General features: G+C 45.7%; 1 protein-coding gene across 1 annotated transcript; it reads left to right on the top strand.

Moving 5' to 3' along the window:
- The first annotated feature begins 24 nt into the window (after positions 1-24).
- OVGP1 (oviductal glycoprotein 1) lies at positions 25-18,144 on the top strand. Its single transcript, XM_060090253.1, is given in 14 exon segments — positions 25-183; positions 403-522; positions 3,608-3,705; positions 8,031-8,235; positions 9,216-9,285; positions 10,921-11,085; positions 11,569-11,693; positions 12,982-13,090; positions 13,191-13,376; positions 14,867-14,983; positions 16,191-16,326; positions 17,312-17,764; positions 17,767-17,916; positions 17,919-18,144. Coding segments are annotated over 12 exon segments (1,869 nt in total). The 5' UTR covers positions 25-183; positions 403-522; positions 3,608-3,653; the 3' UTR covers positions 18,020-18,144.
- Positions 18,145-21,187: the final 3,043 nt, after the last annotated feature.

Raw genomic sequence — 21,187 nt, 5'->3', positions numbered from 1 at the left:
CTGGTGTCTGTTGTTTGCAACCTCACCACCCTGACAATTACTGTCTTGGTCAGTGGGGAAAATGCTGCATGTTCTGTGAGGTTGGAAGTGAATAGAAGCTGTTGTCAGAGTTACGGGAATCTTCCTGCAAGGTCATCACTGTCATCAGGAATAACAGCCCCTCTTCGTTGATTTTTATGACGGGTATTTTCTGTCTTGTTCTGACCCTGCTCTGCTGACTCCACCCCCGCCCCCTTCCCCAAGAGTCTTTCTGGGCCCCATCCACTCTCATGTGCCACCAAAGTTTGGGCAGCTGCTCATTACTGTATACTTTAATAACAGTGTAGCAGGTGCAGTTGGCTGTCTAATAACTATTCTGCCTCCTTCCTCCATACTTACCAACAGGACTTTGATTTTGTTCAGGTATGGGTGGCCATGTCCTTTAGAGAAGAAACACATCAAGACCTTGGGTCCTGGATGATTGTGCTGAACACCTGAATTAAGCAGTGCTGATTAAGCCACCTCTTTTGGATTTCTTTTAATGTGAGTTAATAAGTTTTAATTTTGATTAAATTGCTTCTAGTTGAGTTTTCTGTTGCACCTAACAAATGTAAATAGTTAATAGTGCATTATATTTTTGAGTATTTACCTTTTAAACACTCTACTTAAAGTAATACTTTTAATCATCTGGATACTCTGAAAGGTAATTATTACTATTTTTGTTATATTCATTCATTTTTTGTTTGTTTGTTTTTTAGATTCCACATGTAAGTGAAAACATACAGTATTAATCTTTCCTTATCTCACTTCACTAAGCATAATACCCTCCAGGTCCATCCATGTTGTTGCAAATGGCAACATTTCATTTTTTTTGATGGGAGAGTAACATTCCATTGTACGTATATACCGCATCTTCTTTATCCATTCATCAGTTGATGGACACTTAGGTTGCTTCCAAATCACGGCTATTGTAAATAATGCTGCTGTGACCATTGGGGTGCATGTATTTTTGTCAAATTAGTGTTTTCATTTTCTTTAGATACATACCCAGGAGTGGAATTGTTGGACCATATGGTAGTTCTATTTTTTTTTTTTTTTTTTGTGGTACACGGGCCTCTCACTGTTATGGCCTCTCCCGTTGCAGAGCACAGGCTCCAGACTCGCAGGTCTCAGCGGCCATGGCTCACGGGCCCAGCTGCTCCGCGGCATGTGGGATCTTCCCAGACCGGGCACGAACCTGCATCCCCTGCATCGGCAGGTGGAGTCTCAACCACTGCACCACCAGGGAAGCCTGGTAGTTCTATTTTTAATTTTGTGAACAGCCTCCATACCGTTTTTCATGGTGGCTGTACTAATTTACATTCCCACCAAATGTGTACTAGGGTTCCCTTTTCTCCATATACTTGCCAACATTTATTATTGTTGTCTTTTTGGTGATAGCCATTCTGACTGAGGTGATATCTCATTGTGGTTTTGATTTGCGTTTCCCTGATGATTAGCAATGTTGAGCATCTTTTCACGTGCCTGTTGGCCATCTGTATGTCTTCTTTGGAAAAATGTCTATTGAGGTTTTCACCCATTTTTTTAATTGAGTTGTTTGTTTTTTGATATTGAATTGGCTGAATTTTTTGTATATTTTTGAATTTACTCCCTGGTCAGACATATCACCTGCAAATCTCTCTCCCATTCAGTAGGTTGTCTTTTCTGAAACATAATTATTAATATTTTAATGTTATAGGTGGGAAAACAAGCTCATAAAGATTAAGCAACATGATCCAAGATTATATGGTCTGTCAGTCAGGGTCCTAAGGAAAACAGGTGGTACACTCAAGATAATTTGAGGAGGGTTTATTGACAAAGAGACTAACTACAGAGTTTTGGGAGTGGTGTAGGGGAATCATAGAGCTATTATAGGAAGCCAGGGCTAGAAGAGTGGAGCTGTTACAGGGAGAGGTTACCTGAAACTGGAAGAAGAGATAGTCAGGTCGAGCAGTCTTCCTTGAGAGGAACAGTGAACCTCGAAGGAGGGTTATGGTCATCTTGATGTGACTTTACAGGGAGTGATCCCTAGGGGAATAAACACCCTGACCTTACTCTCCTTCCTCCCTCTACTCTTCTGTCAGGCAGAGCCCACTGAGCTGTTGGATGTAGTCCAAACAGACTAACTTGCAAGGGCAGAGAGCAAGGTGGGGAAGGATGGGGAGGTAGAGGGACAATTGGAAAATATCTGTTGTGGTCCAGGCTGTTTGCCCCTTACTGTCCTCTCTTGTCCGAAATGCAGGTCAAATGTCGTGACCTCAACACAAGAGATACCCAAAGTTCCATCAGCTATTTATCATCATGAGATGATGTTCATTTGTTCATACTTTCACTTTAAACCTAAACAATTAGCCATCAACAGTGCCCTCATATAAAGTAACAGGAGGGAAATGGGAAGATAAAAACAAGTAATATAAAATATAGCTGTTACAATCCCTGCTCCTATAACTGGACCCAATGCCAGTTGCCTCTTTCTAAGCCAAAGTGTGCTCCTTGGCTGTGCTTTTCCTTAGCTCATTCATTCCAAAGGCAGACTATTTAATTTTTGGTTCTGGGGCTACAAAGATAAATCAATCACTTATCCTCACTAAAAGAGCTCACTTTGCAATAGTTGAAACAGTTGTTTAATTTTAAATCTAGGGTAATAAGGGGTGAGTATATACGTGATCTCAGGTTTGTGATGGCATTAAAAGAACAAGAACAATAATGAAAGCAACTCTGCTTTAACTGGGTTTTTTTTCACCCTTGGGATTATTAATTATCAATAATGGATAATTCTTTGCTGTTGGAGGCTGTCTTGTGCCTTGTAGGGTGTTTAGCACCATCTCTGTCTTCTACCCACTAGGTACTAGTAGCACCCCTGTCCCCATCATGACAAGCAAAAATGTCTCCAGACATTGCCAAGTGTCCCATGGGGGTGATTTATTGCCCAGTAGAAAACCACTGTCTTAAAAGGTAAAGAAAGAGGTCATTGCATGGATGTGCAATAACATATTTATGTGTCTCCAAGTAATGGTCATTTAGTTAGTTGGGAATTCTCTTTTTTGTTGTTGTTACAAATAAACCTGCAGTGAACATACTTTCTTTGTGTACTTGGGCAGATATGTCTGCATGGCAGATTTCTAAAAGTGAAGTTGCTGGGTTATAGGATGTGTTTAGGATTGTGATGTTCTCAAAATGACTTCTAAGGATATTGAATAAACAGTGTTACCTTTACTGCTTTATTAAGATATTCTTTTTTGAATTGCCTCAAGTTTTACACTTAAATAATATCTAAGAAATCATGGGGTTTTTGGATAATTACATTTTATAACACACATTAAAATAAACACATAGATATTATAATTTAAAAATCCTAATGTACAACCAAAAATCATCTTTTATATTAAATATTGGGAAACAATGCTCTAGTCTATCTCCTTCATTTTAGAGATGTGGTAAAGCTATTTCAAGTTTACACTGATCTGGAGTCAACACTCTTTGTGTTCTTATGTTATTCAACCAATTGCTTTTGTTCGAGTCATACTTCTCCAATTCTTCCACATGAGAATCATGAAAAATTTGGTCAAATGCTTTGTTAAACCCACAGCCCTTCACGTCTGTGATCTTGCCTTCATCTAGTTGAGTGTTGTAGAATGTGGAAGAGGTTGTGCTGCAGTGGGGATTTCTTCAGCAAGCCAACTAAAGGTATTGTACGTGCCTTTTCTCATTTCGTGAGAACAGGCTGAGCATTAGGAAGGAGTGTTTTCCAAGTATCTGGGTGGGTGTTTGAAAATACAAAGCAACGGTTGTACTTTTGACAGCAGGAACCCAAGGAGGAGGATTAGGAGTGAACAGTGCAACATGGCACAGTGATTTTCAACCTGACCCTCACTCAGCATTTCACTATTCATCATCTCCTACACACAGAGGCTTAGTTGCCAATTCTTTGGCACAGTCATCCTTGAATGAAGCAGAGGTCACTCCTGGGCATCCGATGTTATATCTTGCCCTTCTTCTCAGCATCATTAGCCACTTTTTTTTTCTTTTTTTTTTTTTTTTTGGTGGTACGTGGGCCTCTCACTGTTGTGGCCTCTCTTGCTGCAGAGCACAGGCTCAGGACACGCAGACTCAGCGGCCATGGCTTACGGGCCCAGCCGCTCCGCGGCATGTGGGATCTTCCCGGACCGGGGCATGAACCCGTGTCCCCTGCATCGGCAGGCGGACTCTCAACCACTGCATCACCAGGGAAGCCCCCATTAGCCACTTTTGAATGTATGGAAGAGGGAGGTCTGGGATCCAGCCTTGCCCACTGCAGCAGATTAGGAGCCCAGAACACTGAGCCAGGTACAGATGAAGGAGGTTCAGTTGGCAGGCAGATTTGACCCTGTGATGGTTACAGCATGAACAGCTAGTGCCCCTGGCAGGAGTCTGGGTGGAAGGGCACAAACCTTGTGGGAAATCTCAGTGATGTGGTATCTGGGGAGCAGGAGGTGGTGTGAAGCGGGGCTTAGAAGCAGAGAGAAGCAGGCGTTCACATCAGGGTGGTCTTAAAAGACAGGCAGTAAGGCCCCAGGAGCCTGGCAGGAATGAGTTAGGACCCAGGCCCTAGGAAGTAACTGTGGTACCTACAGTTATAAACCAGGAAGAGAAATCAAAGCAGAGACCCAGAAACAAGATTTAAGGCACATGGGCTGGGAATTGGGAAACAAGTAAGAGCTTGGTCACTAGAGTTAAAAACCGTACCAGGGGTAATCTACCAATGGTGCAAGATGTTGCCAAATCTAATCCAGCACTGCATTTATGAGGCTTAAGTATATCCTGATTCTGATTAATATTAGCTGAAGGTATGGAGGGTGGCATTGAACATGCAGGTGAGACCTAATGATAGTACAGAGCAGGAATTGGATCTCAAGTTTGTTTGGAAACAAAACTCATGTGCTTCACTCTGCACTCATCCAAGAGATACAAGAGAGGGACACACACTGGCTCTGAGGAGTGTGATCCATGTGTTCACTAAACTAGAAGCTCCTTGAGCAGAAACTGTGTCTTCATCACCACATACCTAGGGTACCTATCAGGGCCTGGCCTGTGCTGAGTGAATATTCATTGAATACATAAAGGAAGGCAAAGAGGGCTGAACAAATGGAGATACAGCCTCTGTTGGGTGGGGTGTTCTCTGGCTTTCCCAAGTTTCAGGGAAATATCCTTGCCCTAAACATTCTATACCAACTTATTCTTATTCCATGATATCCAAGCAACCTGCTGGTACAAATTAAACTTTCCTAGTTTCTTCATATTGGAAATGAAGTGAGTTCAACCACTAGTCCTTGTTACTTCCCAGTGTCATTTATTATATTGACATCTGGTTAGCACCTCAGTAGCATGTGGATTAGGTGAGCTATGTAAGTCTCCAAGAGGATGGGCATAGTGGATACACTGAGAACATCCAGTTTCTGGTACCCCCTGATTGAGGTTCACACCCTGATATATGGGACCTACTCATGATCTGAGAGCCTCTATAGCAGAAAAGAAAACTGGTAGATCATGAAAACACTGGAGCATAGATCTATGTTATTTATCCTTCATATTATTGTTGTATTTTTTAAAAATTGGCTCCCAGGTGTCCAAAATTGGGTTCATTATATTCCTTAGGTTCATGACACGTCTCATGACAGTGTCACCATTGGCTCATATACTGGCTCAAACATTGTTGACTCATACAAAAATTCAGATTTTTATTTATTTATTTATTTATTTTGCGGTACACGGGCCTCTCACTGCTGTGGCCTCTCCCGCTGTGGAGCACAGGCTCCGGACGCGCAGGCCCAGCGGCCATGGCTCACGGGCCCAGCCTCTCCACGGCACGTGGGATCCTCCCGGACCGGGGCACGAACTCTCGTCCCCTGCATCGGCAGGCGGACTCTCAATCACTGCGCCACCAGGGAAGCCTCCAAAATTCAGATTTTTGTCTTCTCTTGAGAAATTGAAGAATCCTCCAAAAGATTGGTTCTACTTCACTGCAAGGCAAAAATTCGTGGCTACTCAGAGTTCTGTCCCTGTTCATACCAATCTCTCTTGTCTCTGATAAGAGAAGTTGAAGTGTATTACTGGGCTTGAACTGTTATTCTAATCAAGTGGAAAGTAAACTATTCTCTTGTGTCCATTTCACCGATTTACATTACCTGCCTGTCAGCATTTGAGTTTGAGAACCCTGCTCTGGGAGGAAACTCCTGTGCCATCCCTAATCACTACTACCATTCACCGAGCCCTTACTATAGGCAAAGCACTGAACTAACAGTTTTTCACACATTATCTCTTGATTCATGTAAAACCCTATGAGGTAAGTTCAAGTGTTATCTCCGTTTTATAGGTGTGGAAACTGAAGCTCAAAGAGCTAAATAACTGCCCAAGATGATAAAACTTCTAATTTTTGACACTGGGATTCAAACTTTGGTCTGCCTGAGTCCATAGCTGGGCCTTTTTTTTTTTACATCTTTATTGGAGTATAATTGCTTTACAATGGTGTGTTAGTTTCTGCTTTATAACAAAGTGAATCAGTTCTACAAATACATATGTTCCCAGGCCTTTTTAACTTTACACTACACAGCTTTTCTAACCACTAATCTTATAACAATAGAATTACTGCTGCCCTTCAGTGTTTCTTCCTCATACTCAGTCCACGTGGGGCTGAATTCCAGAAAGAGGGGCTGAGTACCACCCTGCCCTCGCCAGGGCCCATGGTGGACACCCACTCTGTGCCAGTGTGAGAGGGAGTTGTTGCTTTGTTGGATCTGAGAGCTATAGCTCTGCTGGGCGGGAGGACAGGAGATGCTGGGGTCACTGTGACTCTGGGGCAGCTGCCCATTAATCACTGTTCCTGGCTTTGTGTGTGTTTAGCTGGGCTATCCCAGTGCTGTCCCAGGGTCATACCTGGGGAAGTGCATATAAAGGGGCTCGAGGTCTAGACCTGCAGCTCTCAGACCATGGAGATGGGGAAGCTGTTGCTTTGCGTTGGTGAGTGTGGTGGGTCCCAGCCCCACAATGTCTCTTAGTTCAGGAGGTGCCAGGCTTCATAAGCTCATTGTCTCTTGTTCCTGGGAAGCATCCTGCGACTCGGGGCCCTGGATTAGGTAGAGGTGGGACAGGACACAGTGAAGGGCCAGAGGGGCCCAGGGAGGAGTGATCAGAGCAGTGATTGTGTTCTGGCTGCACATTAAACATTTTTATGCCTGGCTTCCACCTCAGACCAGTTCATTCAGATTCTCTGGGGGAGGAGCCAGGATATCACTACTTTTAAATTAGCATCCAGGGTTGAGAACCATTGACCTAGAGCTTTTGCTGGGACTTCTAAATGTCATGGTTGTCCCATGTGCAAAGCATGTGTGTATACGTATGGTGTTTATTGAAATGGAAAGGAGATTAGATAGATCTGGCTTCACCTGCTCAGTGTAGAGAAGAGGAAAGAGGGAAGGGTGTGTGTGTCTCCATTTGCTTGAGTTGGTGGGTGCACTCAGAACTGGAGGGTGTGCTGGGGTGTGTCACTCCGGGTGTGCCTGTGAATCTGCGTGTGATTCCTCCTTTGTGTTCTGCAGGGCTGGTTCTTGTGCTGAAACACCACAGTGGTAAGGACCCTGTGTGGTCCTCTCCAGAGCCAGGGAGAGTGTCCACCTGAGAAGTGCTCCACGTCTAGTGCTCCTGCAACACCGCCCTACCCTGGCTCTGTGTCAGGGATCACTGCCCCAATGCAGCTCAGCAGAGGATTTTCAGTCACCTGCTGTTTGGCTCACTCCTTGTGCCAGGATCCAGACTCGAGGATCCATTCTGACTAGGGTTTCACAAGGCATTCTTCCCCCTGCCCCGGGGGACCCCAGCAGTGGGGGAGGGACCTGCCTTCAGTGTAGCTTTGGGGTGTGAGTGGGGGGGGTGTTACAGTGACCTTGCCTCTTGAGCTGTGTCCATGCTGCTCTGTGGAAGCTGAGCTCCATCCTCACCTTGGTTTCTGCCAACAAATGCCTGCTCTCCCCTGCCAGGTGCTGCCCACAAACTGGTATGTTATTTCACCAACTGGGCATTTAGTTGGCCCAGCCCTGCTTCGATCCTGCCCCGGGACCTGGACCCCTTTCTCTGCACCCACCTGGTATTTGCCTTTGCCTCAATGAACAACAATCAGATTGTTCCTAAGGATCCCCAGGATGAGGAAATCCTCTACCCAGAGTTCAACAAGCTCAAGGAGAGGTGTGTTCACTTTGGATGCGGGGTTGTATTTTACAAATGGAAGAGAGTTAATCCTTTTCTCCTGTGAGTCATCAACTTTCCTCTGATTCTTGTGTCCTAGCCTCCTGTCCAGGGCGCTCCGGAGCTTCCCTGCCTTGGGAGCTCCTCACTGACCAGCACTCTGAGCTCGTCCTTGCCTCCTTGCCTTCGTGGCTGCTGTGGCCCCTGCTTGGAATGGCCTCCTCTCTCTTCTCTGCCTGGTATCCCCCAACGCACCCTTCAAGCCCCGTGTTGAGGAGTCTATGTGTTAATGCTGTTCAAGCGCTTCAGAGAGGGCTGTGCATCACAAATGCTTCACAAATGCTAGTGTTTCTTTTACCATCTATCACCTGCAAATGAGCCCCCAAGGGAAGGACCAATGTCTCTGATATCTTTGTTCACCAGTAACTGGGTCAGTGCCCGGCAGAGAGCTGGTGCTCAGTACTCCCTCCCCAGGACTCCTGGGCTCTCCTGCCCCGGGGGTGGTCTGTCACTGCATCATGGTTATAGAAGGGTGGGGGAAATCCATGTCACTGGATTACAAGCTCTGGAGAGGAGAGCAGGGAGCTTGTCCACTGTTCACTGCTGTATCTCAAGCACCTAAAGCAGTCAGTGGCAAATAATAATTGCTCAGTAAACATTTGTTGATGAAGAAGGGGAGTGAAGAGAAATTTTAGGTTGCTTTTTCTTTTCCTTTTTATGGGACTGTCATGGGAGCGGGGAATTTAGGGGTCTTTGGACAGCCCGGGGGTTCCTGGGTGTGATGACTTTTGTGTGGGCTGGTTGTTCTCTCTCTTTTCCTTCTTCCCTTCTTGGGTTCTGCTGGGCTCTGCCCTTTTCTTCCTTAGGTTTCTCCACCCGTCTCCCCCTTTCTGTTCCTGTCCCCCCATCCCCCCTACATGCCACAGTTTCCCAAATGAATGAATGAGAACCCAGCTCACAGACTCTGTCCTGCATCACAGGAACAGGGAGTTGAAAACACTGCTGTCCATCGGGGGGTGGAACTTCGGCACATCGAGGTGAGACTGTGCTGTCAGGTCTCTCTGGGGTGGGGGCGGTGTATGGGGGAGGAGCAGGCAGGCCGGAGGTGAAGACAGAGTGGGGAGCCAGCTGGGCCATGGGGAGACACGCTAGTACGCCCCCAAGTCCTGACCTGGCCCTGGAGTCCAGGGTCCCCCGACCTCTCCTCCATGGTGAGTGAGGGGAGACAAGGCAGGTCCAGGAGGTGGTGAGAAAGGGGCTGGGGGGAAATGAGGGGCAAAATGGGGTGCTCACAGTTGTCCCCTCAATGCTTCAGAAGAGGCAGGGCTTTTGCCTCAGAGAGGGGAGGAGTCTTGTTTGGGACATGGGTAAACCCCAAGCCTCCCAGGGCCTGGGTTTCCTTGCTTTATAAATGGAGCCAGTGGTATCAACCTGAAAAGATGGGAGGAAAGGAAGTGATATAAACAAGATGCTCAGCTGAGCACCTGGGCACATGGTCTGGGCCAGTGCATGGTGGCTACTCTTCGTTACCTTCCACTAGGCAGTGTGGTGGTGACAAACTGCCTTTGTGTTCTCTGAAGAAACTTGTCCCCTATTTCATGGCTGAGGCCAAGGGTAGAGAGTTGCCTCCCTTCCTGCCTTAGAGGAAGGAACTGTAGGACAGGGACACCTGGAGGCCTGAGAGTGGGGGAATGTGAGGAAGCACCTGGCCCAGAACCCAGGAGCAATGCAGGGAGGATGCAGGGAGCTGGGTGAGAACCGGCTCTGCCTGACCCCAGGCCTCGCCTCTCCCTGGGCCACGACTTCTTGAACATTCGCTGTGTACAGACGCTGGCCAGAGGCTTTGCATGCATTATCTCATGGTTACTTGGGAGAGGCTTACAAAGTGGCTGTTTACATTCTAAATTTGCAGAGAAAAGCAAGAGTACGAGCTTAAGAAACTTACCATATTTCACACAGGTGACCATGAGAGATCGCCCAGCTATGGGTGGAAACCAGATAACGGAACTAGGCCTGCCTAAGTCTGAATCTGGTTAATTTTCTAATCATTGCACTCAGGACTAGTCCCAAATTGCTTAAAGTTCAACTCTGATAAGTTACAAGTTTTCCAATAGTGTCTTTACTATGGGAGAGAAAACACTAGAAAAAATAGAAAACAATCAAACAGCCAAAGAACAAAAGAGCAAAGAGTACAGAACCCTTAGAGCATGGCCCTCTTGTGCCACGTTAGCTAGAGATCTTTCTGGAAATGCTGGCCCTTGGCTCATGTTCCCTCCCCTAATCTGTTCAGGCAGAGCAAGTCAGTGCCAGGACAGGGTGTCAGGACTGAGCTGTTACCCATGAGGAAACAGCAGAGGGACAGTGCCTGGCTAGGGGCGGACCATGTTTTCAGAGGCCAAGCTGGCCTGAGCCTGCACTCTCCACCCCAGGCTGTGTGCTTGTTTCCATCTGGCAGGGGAAGTTGGGGTTTGCAAATCCTCCCTGGAGCCTGAAGTCCCCATTCCTGGGTATTGGAGCCCCGTGCTGGGATGGGCTTTAAGAGGCTCTGAGAGTTTCAATGACCTGCCTTCCTTTCCTCAGTCACATCCACTGTGCCCTCCACGGGTTGCGAACCAAGGGGTCTTGTAAGCGAGGCTGAGGTTGTGCAGAAAACACTCCTGGCCTCACCTCTGGTCTCCCTGCAAGTTCACCACGATGCTGTCCACATTCACCAACCGGCAGAAGTTTGTCAATTCAGTGATAGCCCTCCTGAAGACACATGGCTTTGATGGTCTGGACCTCTTCTTCTTGTACCCTGGACTCAGAGGCAGCCCCAGGCATGACCGCTGAACCTTTGTATTCTTACTTGAAGTAAGGCCAGCCTGGCAGCTCCCGAATCCAGAAATGATTCTACTTTGATCATACCTGGGCTCAGGGCACAGGGGAAGCCTAAGGCCGGGGACAAGGGCAAGACAGTGGTAACAGAACGTTGTTTACTGCCATCACCTGCAGGTGTTGGACAAAGAGCTGCCTAGCAAGGGCCCTATGGCGGCTCTTTCTCTCTGTCACATCCGGGCCTTGGCCCAGCCCTCCAGCCTGAGTGATGCCTTCTCTGTTCAGCTCCTGGACTCTCTCAGGTGGGCTGTCTGAACTCTGGTCCTGGGCCTGCCGCCAGCCTTCTGTTCAATGACTTACCACATTGGCTCACGTCGCCTTTCTCACGAGCCTGTGAGCAGGGCCTGTGTCTGACTCTCCTGGCTCAAGGGGCTCCGTAAATAAAGGTTTCTTGGATGAGTCTTGTTTTCCCAGACTCTGCTTTGTCTGGTTCTCGCATCTGCCTCTCTTTGTTCCCAGGAGGTCCTGCTTGCTGTCAGGAAGGAGGCGCAGCTCACCACGCGTCCAAGGCTGCTGCTCTCCGCTGCTGTCTCTGGGGACCCCCGTGTCATCCAAAAAGCATATGATGTGCACCTTCTGGGAAGGTGAGTGGGTGCTGCCTTGGTGCTCAGGACATTGGAGGGAAGGAGACATCTCAAGCTCAGAACCCCAGAGGTGCCCAAGCACTGTCCTTGAGCTTTCCAAGTTCCTGCCCTGCTATAAGTGCACCTTTGGGAGGTGGGCTGATCAGGAGCATAGGTGGGGACAAGGGTTATTCCATTATATTCTGAGCTTTCCTTAGGAGATCAGAGGGAGGTGATGTGGTACCAGTCCGCACCACAGCATCCTCTTGGGTAGAGGTCTGTATCGCCTATCGCTGGGTCTCTAGGAGAAGAATCCAGGAGTCTGGCCTCTGCTGTCCCAGAGTCCCCTTAGACATACACTGCGTGCCAGATGGCTGGTGTCATAGAGATGGATTAATTACCAACTACTGCCACTGAAACAAAAACAGGAATGCCCAGTCAGGCCCAGTTTTCAGAGCACAGGTCTTCATGCAAAAGTTACAAAATCAGGCAAAGAGAGCTCCTAACTTTCTGGACAGCTCTGGACTAATTTTCTCAAAGCTCAAGAATCGGGTATTTACAGATGTGATAACTGAGGCAGATGCAGAGCACAAGAAATCACATGCAATTTTTGCATTTGATTACACTTAGGGAGAGTGGTTCCATGGTGGCAGGAAAGGTGAGAGACATAGTGGGGCACAATTGGCTAGTGTTGGTCTTACAGCCAGGCAGGATTGAGTGAGACCACTTTCACCTAGCTGGGTCACCTTAGACAAATTAGATAATGGTCTGAGTTTCAATTTCTTCATTTTAAAATGGAGACAATTGTAGTACTTAGGGCATCGGACAGATTCAGATTAAATTAGATAATCCATGTTAACCTGTACACCTGTGACCTGGTCAGGCTCAATTACACTTTGTCATTGGGAAAGCTTTCTGGAAGAGATGGGTTTCAATGGTTCCTATAATGGTAGAAGGACAGAAGTTTTTTCATGCTGTGGGTCAGAACTGCTTGCACATGACGATTTATGCAGATCTCTGTTGCACTTGTATCAGCCTGAATGCCTTTGTTTTCTGTTCTGACCCCTGCTCACTCCCTTGGATACTCTCAGCATGGCATAGGTCCTGATGCACCACTGTCCCTAACCAGCTGTGTGTTCCAGGGGCAGCCTCTCAAGTGGAGGGCACAGCTTGGGCAGTCCCCACAGGCAGAAATGGCAGGGAAGTTGAGTGCCCAATTTATAGCTAGTTAGCTAGTCATTGTTGTGATGATCGGACTTGGAAATCTAGCTAGCACAATCTTCATATCTCCTCTTCCTGCCCCTTACAGACTACTGGATTTCATCAGCGTCTTGTCTTATGACTTACATGGAAGCTGGGAAAAGTTCACAGGACACAATAGCCCGCTGTTCTCTATGCCCAAGGACCCCAAATCTTCGGTAAGAAAGAGAAAGCTCTCATGTAGCCCAGAAATCTGTCCCTGAGTCAGGCCATTGGCTCCTGGTAAGAAGGAGGGGTTTGTGTTCTTCCTACCTGCAGGCATATGCCATGAACTACTGGCGAAAGCTTGGGGCAGCACCTGAGAAGCTCCTTATGGGGCTCCCCACCTATGGACGTACTTTTCGCCTCCTCAAAGCCTCTAAGAATGAGTTGTGGGCAGAAGCTGTGGGACCAGCATCTCCAGGGAAGTACACCAAGCAAGCTGGCTTCTTGGCTTATTATGAGGTGACAGGAATGGGGAGCTCTGTCTATTAGTTAGGGCTCCCACACCCCAGCCCAGGACAAGAGCAAGGACAGGGAGAAAAGCAAGAGTGAGGGCTAGAGACAGGACAAGGAGGTGGTTTACTGGGGCAAGGGAAACCCAATCTCTGGGATATTCTCTGTTTCTTCTGGGGAAGTTATTTGAGTCCTTTGTTAGGGGTGAGGGACTAGGTGGAGTCTGAATGGAGCGGGACAGATATTTTACCCCTTAGAAGAATCTTAAAAGATATCTAAGTCAATCCTGACTTAATACCAAATACCCCTCACCCAGCTTCAATGAATAACCACTCATGGCCAATCTTGTTTCTTCTCTGCTCCCTGAATCGCTCCCTCCCACTACTAGATGATTTTGAAGTAATTCAAGACATCTCCCATCTGAGATTCTTTCTCCTCTACCCTAATTCCACTCCCTAATCCCCATCTCAGCAAAGCTTACTGTTGACTGAAGGAAAGAGACATGGACCCAAGGGATGTGAAACAAAAGAGAAGACAGTAAGGGGCACCGAGTGTGTGGCTATATTACCTGGGAAGGTCTTATGGCACAGGTGGATTTTGAGCAGATCTTTGAAGCACAGGTAGAGTCCTGATGGGCAGGAATGACAAGATGGGAAGGACCTCCTAGGCAGAGAACAGCAGGCACATAGACATAGGTGTGTAGGGGTGCCAGGGGGTGAGCTGTGTCTTTACCTGAGGTAGTAGTGGAGGTGCTGGTGTTTCTCCAATCTCTATTCTGTGCTGGCTTCTTAGAGATGTTTTCCTGCTAGTCCAATGAAGCATGGTTATGAGTGATAACATAGTTGAAGGAGTGTTCTTGAAGGACATTATGGGTCAAAGAAATTTTGGTAGACTAAACTTTTAATTTCAAAAAAAAAAAAAAAAACAAACCTTACACATTAACTTCTGCAGCCCAACTTGAACACATCTATGTCTTTGCAGCCTATGGTCTCCGGGTCAGGGATGGGTACCCAGTCCACACTCAGTGCTTCTTTGATTGTAATAACCTAGTTCTCCCTGCCTTTGAGACCTTTATATTTATTATAGATTCGAAAGTTAGTTTGATAACTACCTAGATGGGGCAGTTTATGTTGGTTTTAATGAACAGAGGAGATACTTGTTCATGAAACTTCTTTGAAAAAGATACAGGTTTGGTCCAGAGTCAAGTTTGTTACTGTGGTAGTTTGGTATTGACATTATTTACCAAACCCTGGTTTGGTTACTTAAGGATGTCAGCCACTCCTTGGTTCTCTCTGTTTTTCCATCACAGATGTCAGAGGAAGGAATGTGCAGTAGTAGGAATTTTGCAGGATAGAGAGAAGGTCCTTTGTGAGTGGCTTCCCCACCCCCTCTTTGGTCTACCTTCTTCTCACTCCCTGGTGAGGGAGTCTTGGGTTCTTTATACTTACTGGTGCTTCCCTCCATGGCACTTCACAGAACTGACCTGGTGATCTTGGCAGATTGGCTCCTTCATCTGGAGAGCGAAGAAGCGCTGGATTGATGATCAGTATGTGCCATATGCCTACAAGGGGAAGGAGTGGGTTGGCTATGATGATGCCGTCAGCTTCAGTTACAAGGTGAGACCTTGTTCCTTTCTTGCTCCAGCACAGAGTTTCCCTCTGCTTCCATGAGGCCTTTGTCTGTACAGTGTGTGAGTGTATGTGTGTGTGTACCTATAAAACTGGCAGGTTAACTCGTTAGCCTGTAAGTAGAAAAAAATCTCAGAATCTTTAGTTTCAAACTTAACAATTATGGGGTTCATTCTTATTTTACATTTGGGAAAAGTAAAGCCCAGAAGGAGCCAACTGATTTGGCCTTGGAGCTGTTTGGATGTGACAGATTGTATCTTTTCCATCAGCCTTACAGAAAACACTCATAAAGTAATAATAAAACCTGGATTCAAGGCTAAACATCTGCCTTTTAGTTATATCTGAAGTTTAAAAAACCATGGATAAAAGCCTTTATTTTCGTATATGTGTGAAGTGTACAATATTATCTGCTCTATTCCTCCTTTCTAACATCGCTACGGTATAAGGTACGTTGATGTGATTTTTTAAAAATAAAGCAATATCTATCATTTAATATGATGATAGAGGTGATTAGCAGGCTGGGGAGCCAGACAGTATGTAACATTTATGAACATTTACTATGTGCAAAGCATTGCTCCAAATATTTTACATGTAGGAATTTAAAAATTGTTTTTCAAATCGTGGCCAAATATATACAACATAAAAGTCACCATTTTACCCATTTTGTTACAATTCAGTAGCATTAAGGACACTCACATTGTTGTGTAACTATCACCCTTATCCATCTCAGAACTTTCTTGTCTTCCCAAACTGAAACTCCACACCCATTAAACAACTGCCCATTCCTCCCTCACACAGCTCCTGCTAATCCCAGCTCTACCTTCCACCTCTATGAATTTAACTACTCTAAGTACTTCTATGAGTGGAATCATAGTATTTGTCTTTTTGTAACTGGCTTATTTCACTTACCATAATGTCTTCCAATTCCATCCATGTTGTAACATGTGCATGTAGGAGTTCTTTGGATCCTAAAAATGTTGGAAATGTTATTATCCTTTTTTTTTTTTACACATGAGGCAACTAAGACACATAGCTTTATGTAACTTTTTTCAAGATCCCATAGCTAATAAGCAGTAGAGGCTAGGTTCAAATACAGACCACATGCCTAACCATCCTGCCATATTGCCTTCTGAGAGCCCATCTGTTTTTGCCATTGTACCTAGTACAGTGGGTTGACTGACTACTACTTTTTCAGGCATTTTTCATAATGAGAGAGCATTTTGGGGGAGGCATGGTGTGGACATTGGACCTAGATGACGTCAGGGACATCTTCTGTGGAACTGGCCCTTTCCCCCTTGTCTACACATTGAATAATCTCCTGGTGAAGGCTGGTGAGTAGCTATGACCTGGAAACTGGGGTTGGCTGTTGCACACCCAGCTACTGGTGAGTGCTTTCTGTTAGATCTAAAGGCTTTGGTGAGGCAACATGACACTGAAAGAGGAGAATAAGCTTTGATGCCACACTAGTCTGCTTTCTAATCTTGGTTTGAATGCATGCTCTATTTGACCTCTGTGAGCTTTGTTTTCCCCATCTACAAAATGGGAGTAATCCTTATACTCAGGACATTATACAAACTAAATGAGATATGGAATGAAAACATGCTGGCTCATAGTGAACACAATATATGTTAGTTTATTTCTCTATTTCTTTTTCCTGTTTTCATGGGACAAGAGCCAGAAAAGGAAATTAGGTTTCTTTTTGATATCTCTTTGATAGTAGAGACTGCCTTGGCAGTTAGGAGATGGAACCTGGCATGCTAGAGCTGCAACAATCTTGGAGATGGTCTATAACCCTCATTTTGTGAGGAGACTAGGGCTCAGAAAGATAATACAGCCAGTCAGGGGTGGAAATGGGACTCCAACCCAGTTCTTTACAGCATGCTATCGAGAGCAGCTTCTTGCCCTCAGCATTGTTCCTGGTGCCTCCCACAATGGGGGACACAAAAGGGTTCTCCTTGAGGATTCCACAAGTAAGAAATAGGCTTTGGGGGCAAGGTCTTACTCAAGGTGCAAAGGTCAAATCAAGGGCTTAAGCATAGAGAACTGGCAGACTCGTCCTTGGGGTTATTCACCAGAAGTGTAACAGACCCACTGAGTGCCCATGGGTCCCTGGGATCATGTTAACATGATGAGGTAGGGGAGCAGGGCTTCTATGTGTTGAGATTTTGTCTATGTCCTCAAGTGGCTGCATTAGGAAATCCTCCAATTCTGTTTTGGGAGCAGGTACTTCAGCCCTGGAGTAGGTCTAGTCCTGCCAGTAATAGGATGGAAATGAAGGGGGTAGGAATCTCAACCTTTTCTGATGATTTCCTCTAGAGTTCAGTTCAACTCCTCCACCAGAATTTTGGCTCTCAACTGCTGTGAATTCTTCAAGAATTGGCCCAGAAAGGCTGACTGTGATCAAGGATTTGACCACTGATTTGGGGATCTTGCCCCCAGGAGGAGAGGCTGTGGCCACTGAGACCCATAGAAAGTCTGAAACTGTGACCACAGTCCCCAGAGGGGGGCTTGTGACCCCTACAAGGGAAACTCTGTCCTTTGGAAAACACCCCCTAGCTCCAGAATGGAAGACTGAAACCTCTGGAGAGGAGACCATGACCCCTGTGGGCCACAAGGCTGTGACCCCTGGAGGGATAACTGTGGCTCCTATGCATCTTCAGACTGGAGAGAAAATCATGCCCCCAAGAAGGAAGGCTGAAGCCCCTGAGAAGATGACCATCCCCTCAGGAAACATGACAGTCACCCCTGCTGGGCAGACTGAGACTCTTGAGAGGAGAATTTGACTTCTGAGGTGGACCCTGAACCCCTGGTGGGTTACTTTGGTCTTCACACAGAAGCTGAAAACTGGATGCTGCTCTCTGGTCCTGTCATCTCACCCCCAGGACACACTCCTCTTGCTTTTGACAATCCCTTTGTTCCCACTGATGGAATCATTCCTCTGATGACTCAGTAACCCTTCCAATGAGTCCTCTCTCTCTAAAGAAAGAAAATCCAGAAAATTCTGCTGTGGACCGAGGATCCTAAGATCTGTCGTTGACAGAAACTGGGGAAAGTCCTTGCCTTTTCTTCTAGGTCCCCTGACAGAAGCTGCCTGTGCCCAGCCATTCATAAACCATTCTTGGGGCAAAGCAGGCCCCAGGCCACACTGAGTTAATCTCTTTTCTGTTGAATAAACTGGAAGCATAAGCATTCACTTGAGTTCTCTGAAGTTCTTTTCTTGAAATGACCTGTGCTAGCCAGTTGTCAGCTTCTCCCTTTCAAGGTCACTTTCCTCTCCTGTTATTTTTGGAAAGAGGGAGTTTGTGTCTAGCCCATGCTGATGTGGATTCCAGTGTCCATTATGTGCTTCCCTCTCTGCCATGAGCAACTGCTGACTTCACTGTTGGTCAGAGCCAGAATCTCCTCTAGAGAAGTTTTCCATACTCCCCAAGGGGGCTGAGAGAAGGAGGAGGGTGTTGTGCCTTCCAATTATATTCCCTACTTTGTAAAGTCTTAGTTGGCTCTGAAAAAACACCCCCACCTATTCTCTCCATAAGAAGTGGTGGAGGGGGAGACAAAATCATTATCTTTTGTGTTACCTGCAAACTTCTCTTAGGTTTCCTCCAGAAACACCAGTTCCTATACTACACCCTGAAGTCCACCTACAGAGTATTTTCTTGGGCATGATTGACCCTCATAGTCAATATAGACACAGGACCAATTTCTAGCCCCCCTTTTCTGGGAAACAGTGATGCTAGTGAGTGTCAAATCTACCACCAATATTACCTTTTCGTTTGGAAGTGCAGCCTCCAAGACTTTAAGATAAGGGTCCCATTAAAGTACCTGTGGGAGCAGGCACCTATCACAAATGATTAAAGCAGGTATAGTCTGTATCCACACATATGTGGGCACATGTCCCCGGGACCATGTTGCCACACCATAAATCCCAAATCAGTTAAGCTGCAAAACAAACCAACCTCAAAACTTAGTGGCTTACAAAACAGCTATTTATTTAGCTCATAGATCTAAAATTTGGTAATTTACGCTGTGTTCAATTAGGTGGGGTTTTTTTTTTTGGAAGAATTATTAGTTTTTTTAAATTGAAAAACCAGGTCGTTTTTATGGTCTGAGCTGGTCTTGGCTGGAATGACTCAGGCATCTTCAGTCAGCTAGTGGGTTGGGTTGGGGTGGGCTGGTTTGTCATGGCCTCAGCTGGGCTGACTGAGGTCTCTTTGCATGAGAACTTGCATTCTTCAACCGGCTAGTTTACATGGTTGTGGTCTCATTGTTACTAGAAAGCCAGAGAGAAATCTCCAATAGACAATTAATTTTTAAGTCTCTGCTTGAATCTTATTTACTGTTGTTCCATTGGCCGAAGCAAGTCAAATGACCAAACCCAGAGTTAGAATGGTAGGGAATTATCCAAGTGGATACAGGGAGGCAAAAATAAATGGGAGGATATTACCGCAATAACCTACCATACAAGCTCAATATTCCTGTGTTTAAGAGAAGCTAAACTTACGGGTGTGTGTGTGTGTGTGTGTGTGTGTGCACACGTGCTTTGACAGCGCAATTGGATTAAAGGGTTCCATGTTCGTATTAAGGTTTGATGGAATAGAGGTGGGTTGTCATTTCATTCTGGACACCGGATTATCTTGTTTCTTCTTCTACTTTTTGTATAAACCCTATACTCATCTCCTTAAAGGTTAGGGCTTATATATTTAATTGGTCTTTCTTATAGTATAGAAAAGAGATAGAGGTGGAGCTTTTTCCACTAGCTCCTATATGGAAAATAAATATTTCTGGTGAATCTTTGTGATTTTTTTTTTCTGTCCCCTTTTCTACATGTGCTTTTTTTTGTTTGTTTTTTGTGGTACGCGGGCCTCTCACTGTTGTGGCCTCTCCCGTTGCGGAGCACAGGTTCCAGATGCGCAGGCTCAGTGGCCATGGCTCACGGGCCCAGCCGCTCCGCGGCACGTGGGATCCTCCCAGACCAGGGAACGAACCCATGTCCCCTGCATCGGCAGGTGGACTGTCAACCACTGCGCCACCAGGGAAGCCCTCTACGTGTGCTTTATTCAAGGGTAATGTGTCTGGCAGTTTCTATTTATCTCTATATTTTAAAAATCTTACTTATAAGCTTCTGGGAACTTATCTTTTAGCTGTAAATTGGTTGGAACTTCCAACTTCATCATCTCTCTCAAAACATAGATCAGTGGGCAGTCAAGGTTCTACCCTGTATTGGTCACAAGTAAAGGGGAAGCGGGGAGTTCAATGTTGAGGTCACACATTCTCTTGTGAACTTGTTCTGAAAGTGAACTCATTCTGCAATGAAACCTGACAAATACCGTTTTTTTTCCGGTAGGCCATGGACTCAGGTAAATATTAGGATTTTTATACTATGACATATATAAAAGTAAGGACAGATATTGGGGGTAAATAGCAGTCTTTGCCATACATCTGCCCTTTTGGCCATTCAAATATCTGTAACCCTTCTTTTATGTTTAGAAACCACTTATTATCTTCCTGGAAGTTGACTCCAAAGTCCCTTCAATTACCGCCTGCAGCTCAAAGGCCAAGGTTTTTGGGTGGTACGCAGTCCTGTGATTATGTCCTAAATTGACCCCCATGACCTGATAACCTATAAACTACAAGGCAAGTAATTTTCATCTCCCCCAGTAAAAATTCCCTTTGGAAAAATAAAAGAATGGGAAACATTACAAAGTTCATATCCTGTTGACTATGAATTACAGAGACTCCCTCCTTGGCAGGGTATGAGTTCTTTGATTAGTTCACCTGCCAGCCCCTAGTTCTCTCTGATAGGAATCACTTGTCCATTTCATAGAAGAAGCAGAGTGTGTGGTTAATGTATGTATCCAGACCAGACTGTGTTTATTCTGATCTTGGCGTTTTTGTGACATTGGGTAGGTTACTTAGCTTCTTCATGCTTCAGTTGCCTTGTTGGTAAATGTGAGGACTCAGTGTGTGAATTAATATGCTTAAAACACTTAGAACAGTGCCTGGCACATGATATGCATGCCATATTCCTGACTGCTTTCTTGGAGCCTTCTCTTGCCCATTTCCTTCATGACCGCTTCTGAAGTAGGCTTTGGAGAGTCTACACTTCCAATGGGCTGTGCAGTATTTGTAGCTTTTTTTTTTTTTTTTAATGTGTACAGCATTATTATTTCTACTTCTGTATACACTACAGTG

This window comes from Mesoplodon densirostris, chromosome 2 (genome assembly GCF_025265405.1).
Source record: "Mesoplodon densirostris isolate mMesDen1 chromosome 2, mMesDen1 primary haplotype, whole genome shotgun sequence".
Classification (NCBI taxonomy): domain Eukaryota; kingdom Metazoa; phylum Chordata; class Mammalia; order Artiodactyla; family Ziphiidae; genus Mesoplodon; species Mesoplodon densirostris.
Note: the sequence above shows the minus strand (reverse complement) of the source record. Positions and strands in the feature narration are given on the sequence as shown.